At 38.4% G+C, this 19662-nt stretch overlaps 1 protein-coding gene across 1 annotated transcript; it reads right to left on the bottom strand.

The window, feature by feature from the left end:
- Window positions 1-2290: 2290 nt before the first annotated feature.
- Window positions 2291-19036, bottom strand: LOC142357195 (spectrin beta chain, non-erythrocytic 5-like; the record flags this gene model as incomplete). The annotated part of the gene is made up of 6 exons (XM_075408861.1): window positions 18805-19036; window positions 13941-18418; window positions 9841-9992; window positions 6112-6129; window positions 2617-5855; window positions 2291-2314 (listed from the first exon to the last, which is right to left on the bottom strand). Coding segments are annotated over exons 1-6 (8081 nt in total), but the record flags the coding sequence as incomplete, so codon positions are not given.
- Between the last annotated feature and the right edge of the window lie 626 nt (window positions 19037-19662).

Raw genomic sequence — 19662 nt, 5'->3', positions numbered from 1 at the left:
TATTAAAAAATATTTTTCATTTTTTAAAGATTATTTCAAGTAAATTAGAAACCTCAAGTTGTAATGTTGATTCATTTAGTTTAATAGGAAAAGCATCGGCAAATAACAGAGGGCATAAATCAGCGCCAATGCATAAACAATACTTTCGAGGCAGAAATTTGAAAAAGCGTACAGGAACAAACTACTAACGTCGGGCGAATAGCTCTCAAACGACTGCCGAGCGGTTGGCTTCGTCAGTAGCTAGCTACGCTTTAGGGAGGTTGCTTTCTTTAAATTGTGGGGGGCGGGGGTGAGCGCGGTGGGTGAAGGAGCAGGGATAAACCTGTACAGAAAAAAAAATTAGCCACCTTTTCGCCCACTTTCTTCAAATCAAATTTCCATATCTTTCTCTTGTCGGAAGTTATTTTTGGACTTTGCAGCTAAAAAAATTGACTAATTTTGAAAGAAAAAATCTGATAATCATTCCCTTTATGGGGCATCAGAGAGCATGCTGGTAAGAGAGCATGCTGGTAAAAATTCATTTTCATCTTTATGGCTGCCATTTTAAAACATACCCGGCAGATTGCCGGAAAATAGCCGCCGTTGATTCCAATAAGCATGATTGGGATTGAACGAATAGAATATATTGAAAAAAAAAGATTTTTGAACAAAAAATATTTTTTAAGTCCGATTTATTTTGATGGCATTTCGTAGTTGAACATACTTCTGTTTCTTAGAGAGAGGCTAGAGGGGCTACTATCAACACCAATAAGCATTAGAGGTGGATACTAAGACTCATAGGAACGACGTTCAAATAGCGGGCATCTAAAATTGGGCTTTATGGGTTTATCCCGTTTCTATTTCTGACTTCAATTTTTTATACCAACTCTGTTCATTTGAATTGCCTTGCTTAGCAACTGATGTTCAAATACACTTTTAGCAGAATGAGAGAAGAGAGAAACTAGCCTAGAGAAGTCAAAAAGATTTCACGCAAAATGTTGAAAAGGCGGCAAAATGAGGTAAAGCGAAACATTTTTTTATTCGACGAAGTAAAAAAAAAATAGGAGCGCTATAATAGCCGGCTGAGAAGATGAGGGCGGCTATTAATAATTATAACCGAATAACGTCCGACAAATTCCTCTCAAACGACTGGCTGAGGGCGGGCTTTGTTTTTTTGAACTACCTTAAGATTAGGCAGGCCAGATTGGCAGATGGTCCAAACCATCAAAATTTTCCTGTACAAGAAGAAATTATACAACCATCAGTATTAGGTGGTGTGGTGGTTAGTGTGTTAAAAGAACTTAATGCACTATTGCAACAGAAATTTGTTCGTTAGACAAAAAAACCCGCAGCACGATTTAAAAAAACATAACCGATTAAACGTCGGAAGAATTGCTCTCGAACGACTAGTGGGTGCTCTAATCAATTGCAGCCTGCTTCAGTTGGGGGTAGGGGAGCCTAAATGGGACTAAGACGTTCAATAGTGGGCTTCAAATGACCACATTAGAGGTTAACATATACCATTATTGATTAAAAGTAAAAAATGGCACCAGTTTCGGCGCACTTTTCATTTGACTTTTAGTATTTAATTGCCGCCAATTGAGTTCAGCTGCTTGAAATTGCGATTGAGAGAGAATTTTAGATCACGCGAAACTCAAAAAGTTAAGGGCATAGAAGTCACTCGAGAAGTCAAAATTGTCAAGCAAAAATTTTGCATTAAAAAAAGACACACACGTTTACAATAATTGCTATGAACTTCGTTCAAGAGCAATTAAACAAAAAAGACCATAAGAACTAATGTAATTGCTATAAACTTGGTTTGAGAGCAGTTGAAAAATAAACCCTTCGCTACAAGTTCTGAAATCAACCAGCTCAGTGCCATATATCGAGCTAAAAAATTTTCTGTGAAAACAACTAGATGCTAGGAGCTTCAAAATTTCGCATACCAGGAATGTGTTCCCCCTTTTAACAAAATCCCGAAATATAATTTGGGTATATGTCCTGGATGGTAATTTACACCCTATTTTCTTCATAAACACGGATAACTAAAATGACTGCACTAATACAAACGAAATCTGAACAAACAACTCCTTTATATAAATTGCTGGAAAAATGGAAACTTCATCGAAGCCAGAGCATAAATAATACGCTGTGACCAACAATCTAGTTACTTACTTTGTGAAATGCGTACACTACTGGCTATATGTACACTGTACTTCATGGGAATCATACTTATTAAAAATTTGGGAGCATTTATCACTGGGAGGCAAAGTAACAACTGGAAAAGGATTTGGCATACATAAAGACTTACGGGCGCACCCTCAGTTGCAAAAACCTGAATATAGCACAAGTTGTTACTTAACTTGCACCACTCAGCTTTACTAAAAATTGCATGTCAATAAATCGATTAAAAAAACGTTCTATTAGATTTTCAGAAGAACCAAATGAAAATACCATGATAAATGATAAATTATAGTTCTCGCAGAATTACAGTCGATCTACTCTTGAAAATTAACCTGTTAAGTTAAATAAACCCTCTACAATTTTTGTTTATAACTTATTTTTTTCGATGGTAACAATAAGCTTTTATCGCTTAAAAAAACAAACGAACTTGATCGATGAATTATAGGTACTAACATTTCCTTATCAGGCAGTATTTCGGATTTCTCCATTTCCGCAATTTCATTATCCGTTTGCGCCATGTTCGCTTTCTGGTTCCTCAGTTCGGCCTCGAAATGAACGACTTGTTCTAGAACATTCTGACATGATTGCTCATCGCGCACAAAACCCTGTGCGTCAACATCGTTTAAAAACTTTTCCTTTTGGACCAACCAATTTTTCGTTTCGCCCAAACGAGTCAAAATCTTGAAGGCACTTTGAATAATAAGCAATACTTCAGTTTTCTCATGACTTGCCTGTTTCAAACGATCAAAACTCAGTTTATAGCTCGAAAAAGACTGTCGAATTGCATTTTTATGTATCGGGTTAGAAGAACTCAACTCTAAGGATTCGTTTTCTAGGCCTTCCAAAATATCTCCACTTTTCACAATTTCTTTGTCCAAATTTTCGCTCTGAACCAACATCGAATCGATTAGATTAGCCGAGCTATTTTTAGTCCATTCTAAATCGAAGCGAGTTTCCAACATCTTTTGCTCGGTCCATTTTACTTGAACTATAACTTTGTCAATAAATGTCTGAACAATCAGGCTCGATTGAAGCTGTTCATCACGTTGTTTTGCAACTTGAGCAAGCGTGTCGTATCTAGCGACGATGTCATCAAGTCGCTGTTGCATGACATTTGTCGGACATGATTCCGACATTTTCAAACTTTCCATCATATCAAGCAATGATGCCACATTATCCGACTTTTCATGAAGCTTCGATTTCATTTTATCATGCTTCGCGATTAGATTTTTCACTCCTTTCAAGTTTTCACCAAAATCGTTGCTTTCGAAATCTTTCTCACATTCATCCGCGAAATGTTCGACATTTTCAGCAGTTCGGCTAAATTCGACGCCTTGTAAAGCTTCGCGAAGTTTCGCCTTTTTATCCGTGCTATGATCCAATAATAGCTGCCACTCTTCATTCAGTTCGTTAATTTTCGATTCAACTTCAACTTTCAAATGCTCTTCATCGGCTAAAATTCCCTCATGTGGCAAATCAAACTTCTCATCAAGTAAACTTTGTCCGACATTTTTGAGATCATCAACTTGCTTTTGGTGATGTTTCAGCGAATTTCCAAAATTTGAGTGCAACTGTATTTTGTGCAGCAAGTTTGTGGGATCTTTGTAGTTTTCTTCCAGAGCTTTTTTGTCCTGATCGGCAATCCAGAGCAACGTCTTTCTGGATTTCTGCAGAAAATTCTGAACATCTTTCGATGCTTCCAGCCGTTCTTTTCGTCTATCACAACTACCTGTGCTTGACTTAAGCTTTTTCAACAATTCTTCGTTTCTACTTTCGATTTTCAGAGCTAAGTAGTTACCTTTATTGATTAAATTGCGGCCTTCAGCAACGCATTCGTTAGTTTGCGCTGTAATTTCAGCAAATAGCTGTGATCTTGACTGGTATTTTGATATCAAAGACTCCACCGAATTCAAAGAATCGCCGATGTTTGAAGAGTTAAAAAACAGTTCACTGTTAGACATCGAGAGCTCGCAATCAGCTGCATTTTTCAGATATTCTTGGAACAGAATATCATCTTGCATTTCCTTCGCCGTTCGAGCCCAAAATAATTTGACTTGGTTCAAACTTTCTTCAACTTCCGCGCTAGCTTCTTCAATTCTGCCGGAATTTCCAGGCATCTTTTGGGACAGACCTCTGCCATGGTCAACCAGCTTTTGGATCTCCTTAGCACTCGTTTCAATTTCTTTGTGCAAGTTCTGATGATTTTGAAACTTAACATTGGCTTCTTTGACAGTTTTGGGCGATACTCTATTTTGCATTGAATCAATCATATTTTTTGCCCACTTGTTTCTTAAATTGCTGTTGTGCAAGAAAGTGAAGCAATCAACAGAATTTTCAAGACTCATTTGCCTCTGAGCGGTGATGTCGAGCAGAATGGACCAATTAGAGTTGACACGATTCAAGGCACTCGTAACTTCTGGTTCACGATCTGGCTGGGCCTCAATCAATGTCCCGCCTTCAACTTTTAAATTCGCAATTTTGGAGTTGAGCTCCGGGATTGTAGTTTTTTGAACAAGTTCGTGGCGGTTGAGAAGTTTTTGCGCGTAGTCAAGCGAATTGCCGACATCATCGCTTTTAGCTACCGAAGTTCGCTCGGAGATCAAGTCGTTCAAATCGTTGCAATCTCTGACAAATTTATGGACTTCTAACGCTCGTTTAAGGTCGTTCGTATATAGCTTCATATCTTTCTTAACTTTCTGATAACGGTCGTTAATTTCATTTTTGCGACCTCGCACCGCTTGTGGATCAAGTTGACCTTTGTTAACAATCGAATCTGCTAATTTGTTCAGCTGTTTCAGTTTCTCCGGAGTTATTTCATCGGGTGAAGCTTTGTTCAATTTGTCCAGAATTGAAGAACACTGTTCATAGTCATCGCCTAAATCTCGCATTTTCAACAAAGATTCTTTTTCTTTCAACCATTGTTCACTGTCATCGCATTCACTGAAGAACTTCACAACTTCGCGCGCTTCGGAAAGAACAGAATTTTTCTGGTTAAGTGAATCCAAAAGCTTTCGCCACAAACTATCTAACTTGCCGATAGTCGCTTTGCAATCTTTAGCGTATGGTCCGGGGTAAATAACTTTTTGGGCATCAGTTTTCAAGACCGAAAAGCGATCCTTACCACTTTCGATTTCAGATTCGAGGGCCTGGTGTTTTTGCAGAACTTTAATCTTTTGTTCAAAAGTATCCGCTTTTTTGTAGTCTTCATTGTCAGCTAAAATTTGTTTTTCGTTCAGCCACGATTCCTCCTCGGCCGCCCGAACGTTGAAATCCATAAAGTCGACCGTAGCGTCTAAGAGCGCGCGCCGAGCTTGACACTTTGCTAAGACTTGATAACGACTTGTTTCGAGTTCGCTCACTAAGTCATTGATCTCTTTAATTTTGGGATGTTCCGAAAGTTCTAGTTCCTGAGCCAGTTTCCTAACTTCGTCCAGCAAAACTTGCTCTTTGTTGATCTTATTTTCTAACGTTTCTTGTTCTCGGACACTGGCTCTCGGATCATGCCACGACACTTTTCGACTATTTCTTGAATTCAGAATTTGGGTTTCATTTGCCATCAACTGTTTCAAGTTTTTGTACTTCGACAAGAAGGCAAAATATTGGGATTGATGGTTGATTGAGGTGTCCAGGTAAGAGACGTCCTTCTCCAAACTTGACTTGCTATTCAAAACCGAGTTCAGCAACTGGTCAATCTAAACACGCATTAACAGTTGAGAAAAAATCTAAATTAATTTCAGTGCAGCAGTGATCTCTCATTCGAACGAGCACAAAGCTAAGCTAGCCATCATTTTTACAATGCTCAACTCAAATTCAAACTCTTTTTGGAGATAAAAATTACTTCTAAGTCAATGAAGTTTGATTTGAAGCAACACTAAATGCGGTCAAAACAGAACCCTAAAATACAGTGACAGTGATCATTTAGTCTAGCTCATGACATTTATAATATACCTGAGTATCTGTAAAAATCTGAAATGAAGATATATTACAACCGTTTCCGTAACAATTGGTCTGCTAATTGACCGAATAAAAATGTTTTCAACCCTACTTACTATTAACATAACCGACTAACGTCGGGCAAATTGCTCTCAAACGACCGGTCAGCGGTTGGCTTTGTCAGTAGGTAGCCACGATTTAGTGAGGCTAGCTTTAGCTTAGTTGAAGGGCGAGAGGTGAGCGCAGCGGGTGGGAGTGCAGCGGGGATTGATGGGTGCAACGGTGGTGGGGGTCTTCGGCTGCACGGGCCCTTACTGCCTGAACGATGTGCTGGGGTGGGGACTGAGGGAGGGGGTAAAATGAGGTGGGTGCTGATGTGGGAGGCGGATGGGGGTGGTCAACCTATAAGAACCGCCCATCACACCATAAGTATAAGTCTCCAAAACAGTTTCTGTGAAACGCATACTTGGAGACTAGTGAGCTGAAAGGCTCTAAGACAACTTAATGCCCCCTGGGCGCTACCCGTTTATCCCGTTTTTGAGGACGAAAAGTCAAATGGGTCAGACGAACAATCAGTCAAGCAAAAAATCGCATAAAAAGACCAACAGGACTAATATAATTGCTACAAACTTCGTTTGAGAGCAATTGACAAGCAAGGAGGATCGGTAGCGTGTCGTCTTTAATGTAAGTTTCAACCAGTTTGTTTCAGCACAACTCCAACTCACATTTATTGTATCAAATACAGAAAACCATCAATTTTTCATCACTTTCAATTTGGTTGTACATTGAATTACTAAAAAAAAACGAAAGAAACCTTCTGAGGAGTTCCTTGGTTTTTTTTCAACAATTTCTGTAGCTTAGAGTGATCACAGACTTGAAGACAGTTTAACCAAACGCAGCAAAATATTTGTCAATTGTATGCACTAGAGGTATCTAAATTAAAATACTAACAAGAGAAAATGGATATGTAGATTTGTTGGTGATACTTTTGTAACAGCCGTCAGTTTGTTGCCTTTCCGGGAACATTTCATTTTCATGGCGAAGCCCAACGAGAGAGGTTAAGCCCAAAGAGAGGGGCTGCCCAAATCAGCACGTATGAAAATATAATAAAACCAAAAAGGCCGGACGTTTGGTTAAAACATCAGATCGTAAATAGCAACTAAAGAATTTGTAAGAATCACTAATAAATAATCTCCTAAAATACTGTGCTCACCGGATTAAGCCCACCTCAAACCTGCATTGACTTTTAACTCAAAAATTATGTTGATCACAATTTCGTGAAAATAGAAACAAAATGAGTTCATAGATTTTTCAATCACAGCTACATTGTTCTATGTTCTCTCTAACGAAACAGTAATACGGAGAAAGTTACATATTTCAGAAAGCACCAGAGACAAGAATAACGGAATGACAAATAAAATAGGAAGGAAAACTTGCCTTCAAAATAGATACAGTAAAAATACAGTAAAAATATGATCTGATATGAACTGTTTATGTTGGAATGAAATTTTCTGCCAAAATTAAAACTCAGCTTCCTAAACAATAAATTAATTAAAAACTTTTTGTCATATTTATTTTACCCGGTGAGCTCAAAGTTTCTTTAAACTGATTCCAATTCGACAGAGTAAACAAAGATAATGATAGTATACCTAAGTTCTTCAATGAAAAATACTTGATGCTATTATAGCTATGTTATTAAACCTATGTTTTTCTTCGAGTGAATGAAAACTATTTGATGTTATCACAGCAGTTTTGTTTGCACTCAATGGATAGTTAAAATTCCATACGATAAGATGTAACATAGTGGCAGATTGTCGTAAAATAGCCGTGATAGCTTGGTAGATCTGCAGTGTCAAAACAATAGTCAAAAATGACAGACCAAATCAGAAATTTATTCTTTTCATAAAGAGCTCACGCGTTTAATATATAGGATTATTAATTTCTGTGTTAAAACTCATTTAGAGAGTGAGGTGCGTCAATATGATCGAAAACTGATCACACAATGCAGTTAAAAACTCCTCTGCTAATTACTCTAACAAATGACACCGCTGAAATAATGCAGTTAAAAAGATGCAAAAATGAGAAACATTGACGTTTGAAGGGTCGCAGCTAGAAAAAAATGTAGAACGAAAAAAGCTTCAGATGACAAAACAAAAACAAACAGTACGGCAATATAGCTTTAGCCATTTTAAACAACTCAGCTATAATTAACAATTAAACAATAATAGTTAATATGATTAAGAAAACAGAAGTATAATCAAGTAGCATGGTAGTACAGTTTAAAACTGCCTGCCCAAAAATGCAAGAAGAGGGAATACATGATCAAAAATTTGTTCGATGGATTGCATATTCGGTGAAAACTCGATTAGGCAAAAGCAATTTTTGCATCCATACGGCAAAGTTTTCTGACTTAAAGTTTGTAGAAATTGGGCGAATACCAAAAACATAGCTGGCACATTGTCAGAAAACAGCCGCAAAAGCTTTGTAGAACTGCAGTCTAAATAAAAGAGAAAAAGACAGACCAAAAATTACTCTCTCATTAAAGGACGAGATGTTATATTTTAGTTATATTATGTTATGAGATGTTATGTTATGTCATGAGAATAGTTATGAGATTTTATATTAAAGGAGTCTGTATAATTTATTACTGCTCCTATTAGCTGCTCTTAAATAAACATCGCTTGGCCTTAACTCACACTCACACACTCTCTTCACCTTGACTCTCTGATTTAAAGAAAAGTTAATTTGAGGGTGAGGAAGTCATTTTTGAGAGTGAGGTAAGTCATGTTTGACCAAAAAAACTCGCTCCGCTTAGAGTGAAAGATGACGTCACACAAGCATTTCTGTTGAAATTGCAAGAACGAATGAACAAAAAGCAGATTTGAAGTGATTGAGATGTGACGACGAAAAAAAAAGAACCAGAGAAGGCGAATAATAGCCTCAGCAATCGCTTTGCGGCTATTAATAAAGCACATCTATTTGGCAAAATTTGGTATAACAATTCTGTTCATTGTATTTCTGAGATTCAAAAAATTTAAAATTGACAGGACTAATATAATTGCTACAAACTTCGTTTGAGAGCAATTAAAAAGCTTCACTGGATAAATTTTTTAATAGCGGTCTCTCACGCAATTCTCTTTTACTACTTTCGAAATTGTCTACAATGTCCTCAAATGTAAACATAAACCGACGAAGGTTGGACAAATTGACCTCATATGACAGGCGGGGCAATTTTGGTCAATTTTATGGGTGCAAAAGAGAGGGATTCGAACTCTCAACGTCCGGAGCAAGCGAAGGAAGCACTCGGCTACCAGGTCCTTGTTATAGCTTCTCTTTTAGCAACGTACTTAATTAGTCAGCGGAAACCTAAAGAAACTATATAGGTCAAGGGAAAGGGAAGCTAGAGGAAAAAGCATACATGATCCAAGAACAAAAATGAGAAAAGCAATTGAGAGCGAAGTGAGCCATGTCACTGCCAGAAAATTAGGCAAATTATCAAAAACCCGCCAATATATTCCTTCCAAAACACAATAGGTCAAAAAGAAATACCCGGGGCTTTTGCGCAGTCAGTGTTTAAAACAAAATTTCATGTTTTAGTAGATTTTAATCAAACGGATTCTTGCGAAACTTCACTTCTATTAGCTCATCAAGAAAAAGTAACATTTTGACCCAGTAACATTTGGAAGCTATTCAGTTAAAACCGATAATCACAAATCAAATTAAAATCAGTCATTTGAACCTTACCTCATCAACCGGGTAGACGTCTTCACTTGTAATCATACGATCCCCTCTGTCAACAAGGGTTCTGAAGTCCTCGTCTTTGTTCTTCAACGCACTTTTCACTCCATTCAAAGACTGCTTCAACTGGTCCATTGAGTCAGCACTGTTTGTTGACTCTGAAATTGAAGAAGAAGAAATCATATGAATCTCTGCCATTTCAATCTTCAATCTTGTCGCATTCACTGCTTTTAACGCTAGACGCAAATAAAAGAAACATTGTTCAGGTGGAGATTTATTCCGTTTCTTTTAAAATAACCAGAAAATAAAAATAAAGCTTAAAAATAAAGCCAATTATAACTGCTAAATTCAAGGCGGGAGGGTAGCAAGTCAAAAGTAAGCAAAAAAGTGGGCAGAAAATTAGGGGGGGGGGGCAATCTACAAAAATTTGGTTCGACAGCGCAGCGCAAATTTATAAATAATTTTCTGTTTTGTGAATCGCAATTTCATATACCAGTAAAACTCGACGAGAACTGCACAGCGACTTCCCGCCCGGTATCTTCACTACCACTTTATCATAATTTTCTTGAAAAAAAATCAATTCGGCCGGATGAAGGAAACGACAGCGCTATAAATAGAAAAACGTAAACGCGAAAGGTCGGCCTAATTGCTCTCCCACTAATGCCGAAGGGTTGGATTAGGTTGTAGCTGGCGTAAGTGTATGGATGGGATAGACCTAGCGTACATAGAAGCTAGTAAAGCTATACGCGCTGCACAGTAACTTAAAACTCTCAGGCTTTGCCAGTTTATCCCGTTATTGAGGCCGGGATGGATCAGATGGCCAGACCACTTGATCAAGTGAAAAGTGGAATGAAAAAACCAACAGGACCAATATAATTACTACAAGAACCAAACAGTAAATTAGTTTCTAGCAATTTATTTCTCATTCCAACTATCTCAAATTGAATAAAAACACAACCAAAAATTATTACACAGCTGCAATCTTTTTAAAACCAGTTTGAACGATATGAAATATTTTAACAGTACCAAAAATATCTCGACATATCCTCAAGTCTTTTTCCAAGCCATAAACATAACATACTAACGTCAGGCGAATTGCTCTGAACAATTGGCGAGAGGTTGGCTTCGTCAGCACGTAGCTGCGCCTTAGTGAGACTAGCTTTAGCTCAGTTGAGGGGGGGGGGGGGTGAGAATGGGCACAGGGGAGCGGGGTTACGGATGGAGTGAGGGAAGGGGGGGATGTGTTGGTGGGGGAGAGGGGATCAAACTCTACCGCGTTCCATACCATGAATTTATGTCTCTAAACAGTTTTGATGAATCGCATATCTGGAGACTAGTGATCCGTTAAGCTCTACGAGAACTTAATTCCCTCTGGTCTTTAACTAATTATCCAGTTTCTCAGGACGAAAAGTCAAATGGTAAGACGAAGAAAACGATCAGACGGAAAGATTGCAGTAAGAAAAAGAGGTAAAACATAGCCGGCAGATTGCCGGAATAGCTGCAAAAGAATAGAGCTGCGTGCCATATAATAGAGATAGAAACAGATACAGATCTAAATTGAAAAAAAAATCAACGCCTCTCAAAAAACTAGGCTAAAAAACATTCAGCGATAAATTAATAAAGCTTGATAAAATTAATTCCACAGAAGCCTCTTATTAGGAGCCTTTACTGAACAAATGAGTTCCTTTGACCTTAAACAAATTCAAACTAAACTTAAGTTTTAAAGTGCAAAAGTCATTTTATTGAGTGAGGTAAGTCACGTATGATCAAAATCTAATCACGCAAATAACCTAAAAACTTTCGCTAAAGCGAGTGAGAAATGACGTCACGCGCGCAAATACCGTTAGTGAGACGAAGAAGTCATTCAGAAAATTTAACTTTTTCAGCTTTGCTGTGTGAAATGTAAAATGAAAAAAGAGCGTCAAACGACGAAACAAAAAAACCAAGAGCACCGCAATATAGCTACACTCAGCTTACAGCTTAGAAGCTATAATAATAATTTATGATACCAATTTATATCACGAAAAAATCAGTTTAATTTCATAACAGCTTTTTCCTAATTTCATAAAGCATTTTTCTATTACTAGCACTTTTTACTCAATCAGGGATTTATAAATGCGCATTTTTGTTTCGGACTAAACTAACAATATGGCCAGTGTTTTCGGCATTACCTAGAAATTGTCGAATGACTTTAAATAGTAGAAGAAAATTTTTTCAGGCCACATTTTTGTCAACTGAAAACATAAAAGAAAAAATACGCGATACACACTTATGGCCTTCCATGAATCGAAACAGCTAAAGAAATAAGATATACAGATCGATCACCAGTCCTTTAATAGACCACTACACTTTTTGGGATAGATTCGGACTGTCAATTTTATGGTCGTAAGAATCATCGATGGAGACGACGCACTAAAAAACACAGCAGGACAAGTCCTGACGTACAATTCAAAGAATTTTCATTGACTAAACAAAAAAAAACAAGACCTAGAACGGACTGTGAGTGAATTGGGAGAACCATTTAGAAAAAAATCAGATAAAAAAAATCGGAAAAACAGTAAAAATCCAAGTGAAATTGCCGCATGTGAACAAAAAACCACTAGCGAGAAAGCGAATTTTTGTTCAAACACCGTTTTCTCACTCTACTTCAAAATTAGGCCAAAAAAATTTCACGTCGCAAAACCACTCGCTTTTTCGCTCCATTTCCTGTTTCGGCGTGACCAAAATCACTACTCCAATTTGACTTCAAAAATCATGAAAATGTGTGAACAGATCTTAAAAAAAACATAGCCGGAAGAATTCTGGAAACGACTCGAAGTGAAAATCCATTTAAACGCCATCCAACAACTCATTAAACAAAACGTGCCTCCACTAATTTATGATTTTCTTGAAACAAAGTCATGAAACAAAAAAGTAAAAACAAAAAAATTAAGTCTGTTAAAATATGATAAAAAATCTGATCAAATTTTGTTATAAATTGAGATCCCGAACAAACTATCTCTGCCAAAATAACTTCATCAAAACAACTAGTACTTACAAAAACCACTGATGTGAATTTTGAAAAAAATACTTTAGGCTAAAATTATGAAAAAAAAGCTCCTAAAAACAACTTTTACTGAAAAACTGGAAAAAGTTATCAATTTTTTTTTAAAGTTTCAAAAGCATATAAATCCAAAGAAAAATTCCCATCAGCCAAAATGGTATCCAGTTAATCGCAAAACAATAGGCAAGTCATATTAGGCTAAGAATATTAGCTAAAAAAAACGAAAAACTGCAAAAAATTAAGAAAAATAGTTCCAATTTTCGCCATTTATTTGTCATATTTCTCAACAAAAAAATGGTTTTTACCCACAAAATTGTAACCAATTGTTACCATAAATTTGCTCAATTAGAAGGGGTTTCTTCAAAACTCATTTGAGCCAGTAAAACAAAATAATCGTCAAAAAACCGCAAAAATTAGCCCGAAAATCAGCAAAATACATTAAAAACCTCCGAATTATCATAAAATTCACATGAATTTCCACAAACCTTCAAAGCACTACCGAAACCAGCCTAAAATTAAAACAAAACCATAACCAAACCTCTTAACCAAAATAAATGAAAAAAACTGCTTTAAAATGCCGCACGTGAACAAAAAAATTTCGCTCGCTTAGAGAAAATTTTTTCACACATCAATTTCTCGCTCTCTCAAAAACAGCGGCATGAACAAAAACCACTCTTTTTTCGCTCCGTTCTTCACTTTTGTTCAGCGCCAAAATCACTCCAATTTTTTCACGCGTTTCATTTCCCGCTTCAAAAATCACTCCGATAAAATTGGTTAAAAAAAGGACTTCTCCAATACTCCTCTTCGAGTCGTAAAAAAGACAGCGCCCCAATACAATTCAAATTCTTTGAATTGTAAAAAAACCAAGAGCACCGCAATATAGCTACGCTCAGCTTACAGCTTCGCAGCTATAATAAAAAAGACGAGCAGGACTAATATAATGGCCATAAGCTGAGATTGAGAGCAATATATAATCAAACACTGATAAAGCTTGGAAAATTACAATTAGATACGGAATTACAAATGGAATTAATCAATAAATTTCACAATAAAAAAAATCTACCTTTAATCGCTGACACCACTCGCTTTTGATCAGCCAACCAATCGAGCAAATCTTTTGCAGCTCCTTTGTATTTCTGAAACTCGAGTGTAAGCAGTAAATTTTGTTTGCGCTTTGCTGAGTCACGCTTCAAAGTTTGCCAAGCATTGACGAGCATACTCTTACTTGCTTTTAAGCTTTCTTCGTTTTCGCCGGGATATACCTGACTTAACCTATCCGATTCCTCGACCAAGGCATGAAGCTGAGCTTCCAGAACTACTAAACCCGTTTCCAGACTTTCGTGATTTCTGAGAAGTTTCTGGACTCCTTGTAGTGTCGGATTCTTGATGGGTTCTGTCGGAATTGAATTTTGTTTCTCTTGAATCTGACCAAGGGCTTCAACAACGTCAAAGTTAAATTTGTGAAGTTCCCCTGCTGAATCGATCAAGTCTTGACGGTCAGATATCAGAGTTTCAAGGTCATTGGCCATACTTGAAAGATCATCAAGCTTTTCCTCGACCCAAATGAACTCTTCTCCTGGCCAAGTACGCTGTATTTTTGCATTCAGTTGATCGCAATTTCTCAACTGATTTGTTTTATGCAGTTCAATCGATTCTTTTAGGTTGTTAAAATCCGATTTAACCTTTTGGAAACTTTCAAAATCTTTGCCATAATCAGCACTTTGCGCTTTGTGTGCAGCTTCGACAAACCAATCACAAAGTTCCGTTGATTCAAGCTGAAATTCAGCTGCCATCTGACAAGCTTCGAAGTATTTTCCTCCTTTCTTCAGTTCATCAGTTAGATGTTCCAATCGATCGCCAAGATCATTTTGTTTTGACTTGATATTTTCGCTCATCGGATGTTCAGTTTCAATAAAAGCTTCACACGACTCGTCCAAGTCCTGCAAAGTAGAGCAATAACGGCTAACCGCTATTTCGTCTGTTTTATGGTTGGATAACGCGTTCGCTGCTTTTCGCTCATCTAATTTGTCAGGATGGGAGCTGACGTTATCTCTTCTGGAATTGTACTGGCTCAATCGCTCATCACACCATTCCAGTGCATCTTCGAGCGACATAACGAGTTGGTAGTAATCTCGATATGACTCCAGGTTCTGCATTCGGTTGTTGCAAGCAGCATTGATGTTGTTCCAAAGAGTAGTCACTTCATCGCCAAGTGTTTCAATTTGTTCTTTAGCCCAATGGTTAGCCATCAACATGTTCTGCGCACGCATTAATAGTTCCTTAACGGAAGCCTCGCGATCGGTCAACTCTTGATCTAAGGTTTGATTTCTTGTCAACAAATTCGAGGTTGCGTTCAAATGAGATCCGTAGATTGTGCTTTCAGCGTCATCCATGCGTTCCAAAAACCACTCCTTCTGTGAAAGCGCGTCTTCTTTCCACTGAAAAAATTTAACCGAGTCAGCAAGTTTTCCTTTTTTGTCTGAAGCTTGACTTTGCAATGACGCAACCGATTCCGCGTAGCCAGACACCATTTTGCGAACACCTTCTGGATCATGATGACCCTTCTCAATTAATCCCTCGGCTTCTCGGAACAATCGACCCTTTGAGTCATCGGAGGCCGCTAAAATTTCCTCTTCGACAACTTCATTATCTTTCAATAAATCGTTGGCTTCGTTCAAACTATTGCCAAGATTTTCAGCGTTGATGATATCTTCAAGATCGGCCAGTCTGTCATTGCGGTGTTTGATATCATCTCGAAGAACTTTCTGTTTGTGCGAAAGACCAATAGTTCCACCGGCGGTTTCAACCGCATTTTTAAGATCTTTCCACCGTTTTGCCAAAGCCAGCAACGCTTGCTTAATCTCCGGTGATGCATAATGTTGTTGATTCATTAGAACTTTTCCCCGTTCGGCAATGCTGTTCAAATCTGGGTGTCTTTTCTCAAGTTCTGACTCCAAGTTTGAGACCATTTTCTGCTTTTTGTCCAGGTTAGACATCACTTTGAAGTCGGGATCCTGTGCAATCGCCAGACGTTCTAACATCCAATCGTCCATTTCTGAAACATCTCTGAGGAGCGTCTGGTAGTCCAAACTGTCCTCTAAGTCTTTCTCTCGTTTATTGAGTGCTCGTAGCGCCTTATCTCTCAAAGCTTTAACGTCTTGTAGTTTTGCGTTAACTTTCGATGCTGCCACATTTCCATCCCTTGCCATTTTGGCAGCCTTGTTCTCCAAATTCTTCGTTTTGTCATCTAGTAACTGAACTTTGTCTTTTTGAGCACCAAGTTGATTTGTAAGAGACTCCACTTCATCAGCTGAATTTCCTAAATTATTGGAAGATAGAAGAGCTAACTGCGCGCTCAATTGAGCCTCAACGCGATCGGCATCACGGTAAAACTGTGCAGCATTTTTGCAATCATCCAAAAATTTGTCATGGTCATTCCACTCATTTTCCAACTGCAGGGGAAGCTTTCTGACTTTTGCTCCGCAGGAATCGAAATCTTTATCATTTCCTGCCATTGGTGCAAGTACTTCAGATTGATCAATCAGGTCCTCGATTACCGGAATCCGTAGATCAATTTCGTCTTTCAAATTCTGGTGGCTGGCTATCTCTTCAGAAACTGTTTCCAAATCATTAGGCTGGTCTTTGTACGACATAGTATCGTGCGCTTTATCAGCCCAGCTAATTTGCGCTTCACAATCCTTTTTAAACTGGCATAATTTCTTTTCACGCTCAAGTTGTTCCAATCGTTCGTCCAACAAATTCTGAAGGTTATCCCTGGTAGCTTGAAGTTCCGCAACCTTCTTTCTGATCAGCGCAGCTTGCTCTGGGTTAGACTGAGCAAGAGAATTTCCGAGGACAATTAGTTTATTGATTCGATCATCTAGAGGTTTAATAGTTTTTGTCAATTTGTTGATCTGCGCTTGTATGTCATCGGGTGACATTTTGTGTTTCAGGAGTCCAGAAGCATCTGGGTCATTGCTTCCAGCGATTCCCGCCTCCAAAAGAGCAACCGAATCTTTGGCAGCATCAATTGCGCCCTCCATGTCGGCTTCAAACGCGTGCAATCCTGCGGCTCCTGCAAGGATTTTCTCCTTTTCTGACTTCAATTTATTCAAGGCTTCCCATTTCGATTTGATATTCGACATCATTGAGGTGATTCGACGTTTGTTCGAAGAACCAATGGATCCGCGAGACACTTGCTCACCTTCTTTCAGAATTCTAGTAACTCTTGGCTCGTTCGCAACAAGTTCCGTCAAGAAAGTCTCCAAACTATGTCTCAAAGAATCCGGGGAATCTTTCTTGTTACTCAGTTCTGATCGGATCCATTTATCTTTTGTGTCAATCCACGTCAACAACTCATCGGCCTGGACAAAGAAGTTGAAAAGGTCAACAAAATCTTGCAACATCTGGAATCGCGCAGATGATAAACTTTGTAGTTGCTTGTATGAGCTTTCGATAGTTTGTTGACGTAATTGGATATTTTCCGCATCAAAGCGAGAACTCTTCGTGACGTTTTCACCCTGCATTGGAGAGATCCCTGATTTCAAAGTTTTTCTTCGTTTGACTTTTCGTTTTTCTTTCTTAATTCTTTTCACAGCAACTTCTTCGTGAACTGTGTGCACTTTATTAACGTGTATTTCTTCCCGCCTTACACCAGAATCCTTCAGCAAATTCTTCGGCAACGTGTACTCGCGAGAAGATTTCGGATCTTTAACCACCCAAAACAGTTCATCCGAATGATCTTGAAGATCAAACTGGGTTCCAGCTTTAACAATGAGCTCCGTTTTACTGTCCTTGTAATCCCGCAGCGTTGTGACGCGAGGAATCTCACGTAGTTCTGTATCTGTGTGATCTATTTCCCGCGCAATTACTTCACGATCTTCAATCTCGACAGGTAAATAAACCTCTTCTTCCATGAACTCGTCCGCAACTCCAGCTTCGATGCCTCCACTGAGTGGCTGAAGAGCCAATTCTGTTTTCTTCAAACGATCAGCGTCTTCCCGAAGTTTAGCGATGTCAGTTGCAAAGTGATCGATTTCTTCGTTCAACTTTTTATGCGCATCAAACAGGTTTGTGGCGCTCAGAGCGTCCTGGCCGTAATTGTCACTCGAAACAAGGGGATATTTTTCTTTCATCCAGGACTCAATATCGTTCGCATCGGTATAGTATTGCTGGGTTTCAAGCGCCTCTTGCAATCTTTCCAGTCTCTCAGAGGAAAAGTTTTTCAGATCATCCAACTTTTTGGGCAAAATTTCCATTCTCGCTTCAACGCCAGAGTTGTTGGGGTGCTTCATCAAGGTTTTCCCACGTTTTAGGATCTCTTTGATGAAGGTTTCGTGAGTGCTGATTTTCTGCTCGAAGGCTTTCTGTTTCTTCTGCAGTTCAATGACCGATAAGAGGTCACGTGCAATGACAGGATGCATCATAATTTGGCTCTGCTCGTCCAACCACATCTCTTCCTCGTCTGCGTCTTGGAGGAATTGAAAGAGATCCAAACTCTGTTCCAGGGCTTTGCGCCTGCTATTCGATCTGTCTTTGACGCTAAAAATGAAAAAATCTCCATTTCACAAAATAAAGCTATCCGAATTTCTATCAGATTTAATAGATAATGCTATACAACATAAAACGCATCAATCGGCATATTTTCTAAAACTGAGTAATGACACATCATCCGCCAACGTGACGCCACTTGACAGTCTGTGAGTTCTGATGGTCGAATACCTGGTTGATTTAACATGGTTTCGAGATTTTATATCAATCTCATTGCGTTACTATCAACCCCTATTCCCTTCGGCATGAGTCCGCAACATTGTTGTGCACAAATCGGCAAAATATTGCACAAATATAGCAGGTGCGTCGGCCAAAAATAGATGCGCAAAGCGGGTGGGGATCTGGCAGCTTTCAACAAAAGCTTGGTAGCAGCTTACAATTTGAAGTCTTTTTTGAGGGCGTTGTAGAGTTTGACGGTTTTCTCACTATCCGCGTGCTGTGCTGCTAAAACATTGTTCACTTTGGGCTGGAGCTGGTTGATTCTGACGTCCAAACTCACAATTTGACCCTCAAGCAGTGCATGCCTTCGCAGAAGATCCTCTACCATCAGAAGGTGAGATCCCGTCTCCTGGCTCAAAAGAGCCGGCTAAACATGTGAAGATACTTAAAAAACGAATCATTTGTTCAAAAAAAATGTTTAGCATAGACTGTTAAGATTAATTGTTATCAGGGACGAAGAACGAAATAAATGACCAAACTGATAGTTTATTCGGTTCTGGTAATTCATTTTTGATTTTTTCTTTTGTACTGGAAACAAAAATAGTCGTTTGCGATGAAGGTAAAGTGCGTAGAATAGAAAAAAGTAGTCTCGGTTAAGGGCAGAAGTTTGTGTACGAGAGGGATCGGAACATGTTCAGTGATTATTTTTTCATCATTTGATTAATAAAAATAGATCAGCGTTTTAAATTGCCATTACTAAGAGAAGAAATCAAAATTAACAACAACATTTCACTTAATCGTTTAAAAAACGTTGCACGGTTTGTTGGATATAAAAAAGGATAAATAACGAAACAGGAAAACCAACTCCAAACGAATTTTCGAAAAGCTCAACGCATCCGCAAATTTGCGGTTCTTAAGTTCAGGTAGAGACATTTGACTTTGTGCCAATAGAAACGCAAGAGAACATGTCAGGTCACCGAAGAGAACAAGCTTGAGTTCAGCTGCAGTCACTTGTGAATGAGACAGAAATCTAGATCGACTTGATTTCTCTCTCTAGAAAGAAAAATCTAGAAAAA

This window comes from Convolutriloba macropyga, unplaced genomic scaffold, assembly GCF_964194025.1.
Source record: "Convolutriloba macropyga unplaced genomic scaffold, txConMacr16.3 SCAFFOLD_3091, whole genome shotgun sequence".
Classification (NCBI taxonomy): Eukaryota; Metazoa; Xenacoelomorpha; order Acoela; family Convolutidae; genus Convolutriloba; species Convolutriloba macropyga.
The sequence above is the reverse complement of the archived record's forward strand: the minus strand, read 5'-3'. Positions and strand labels throughout refer to the sequence as shown.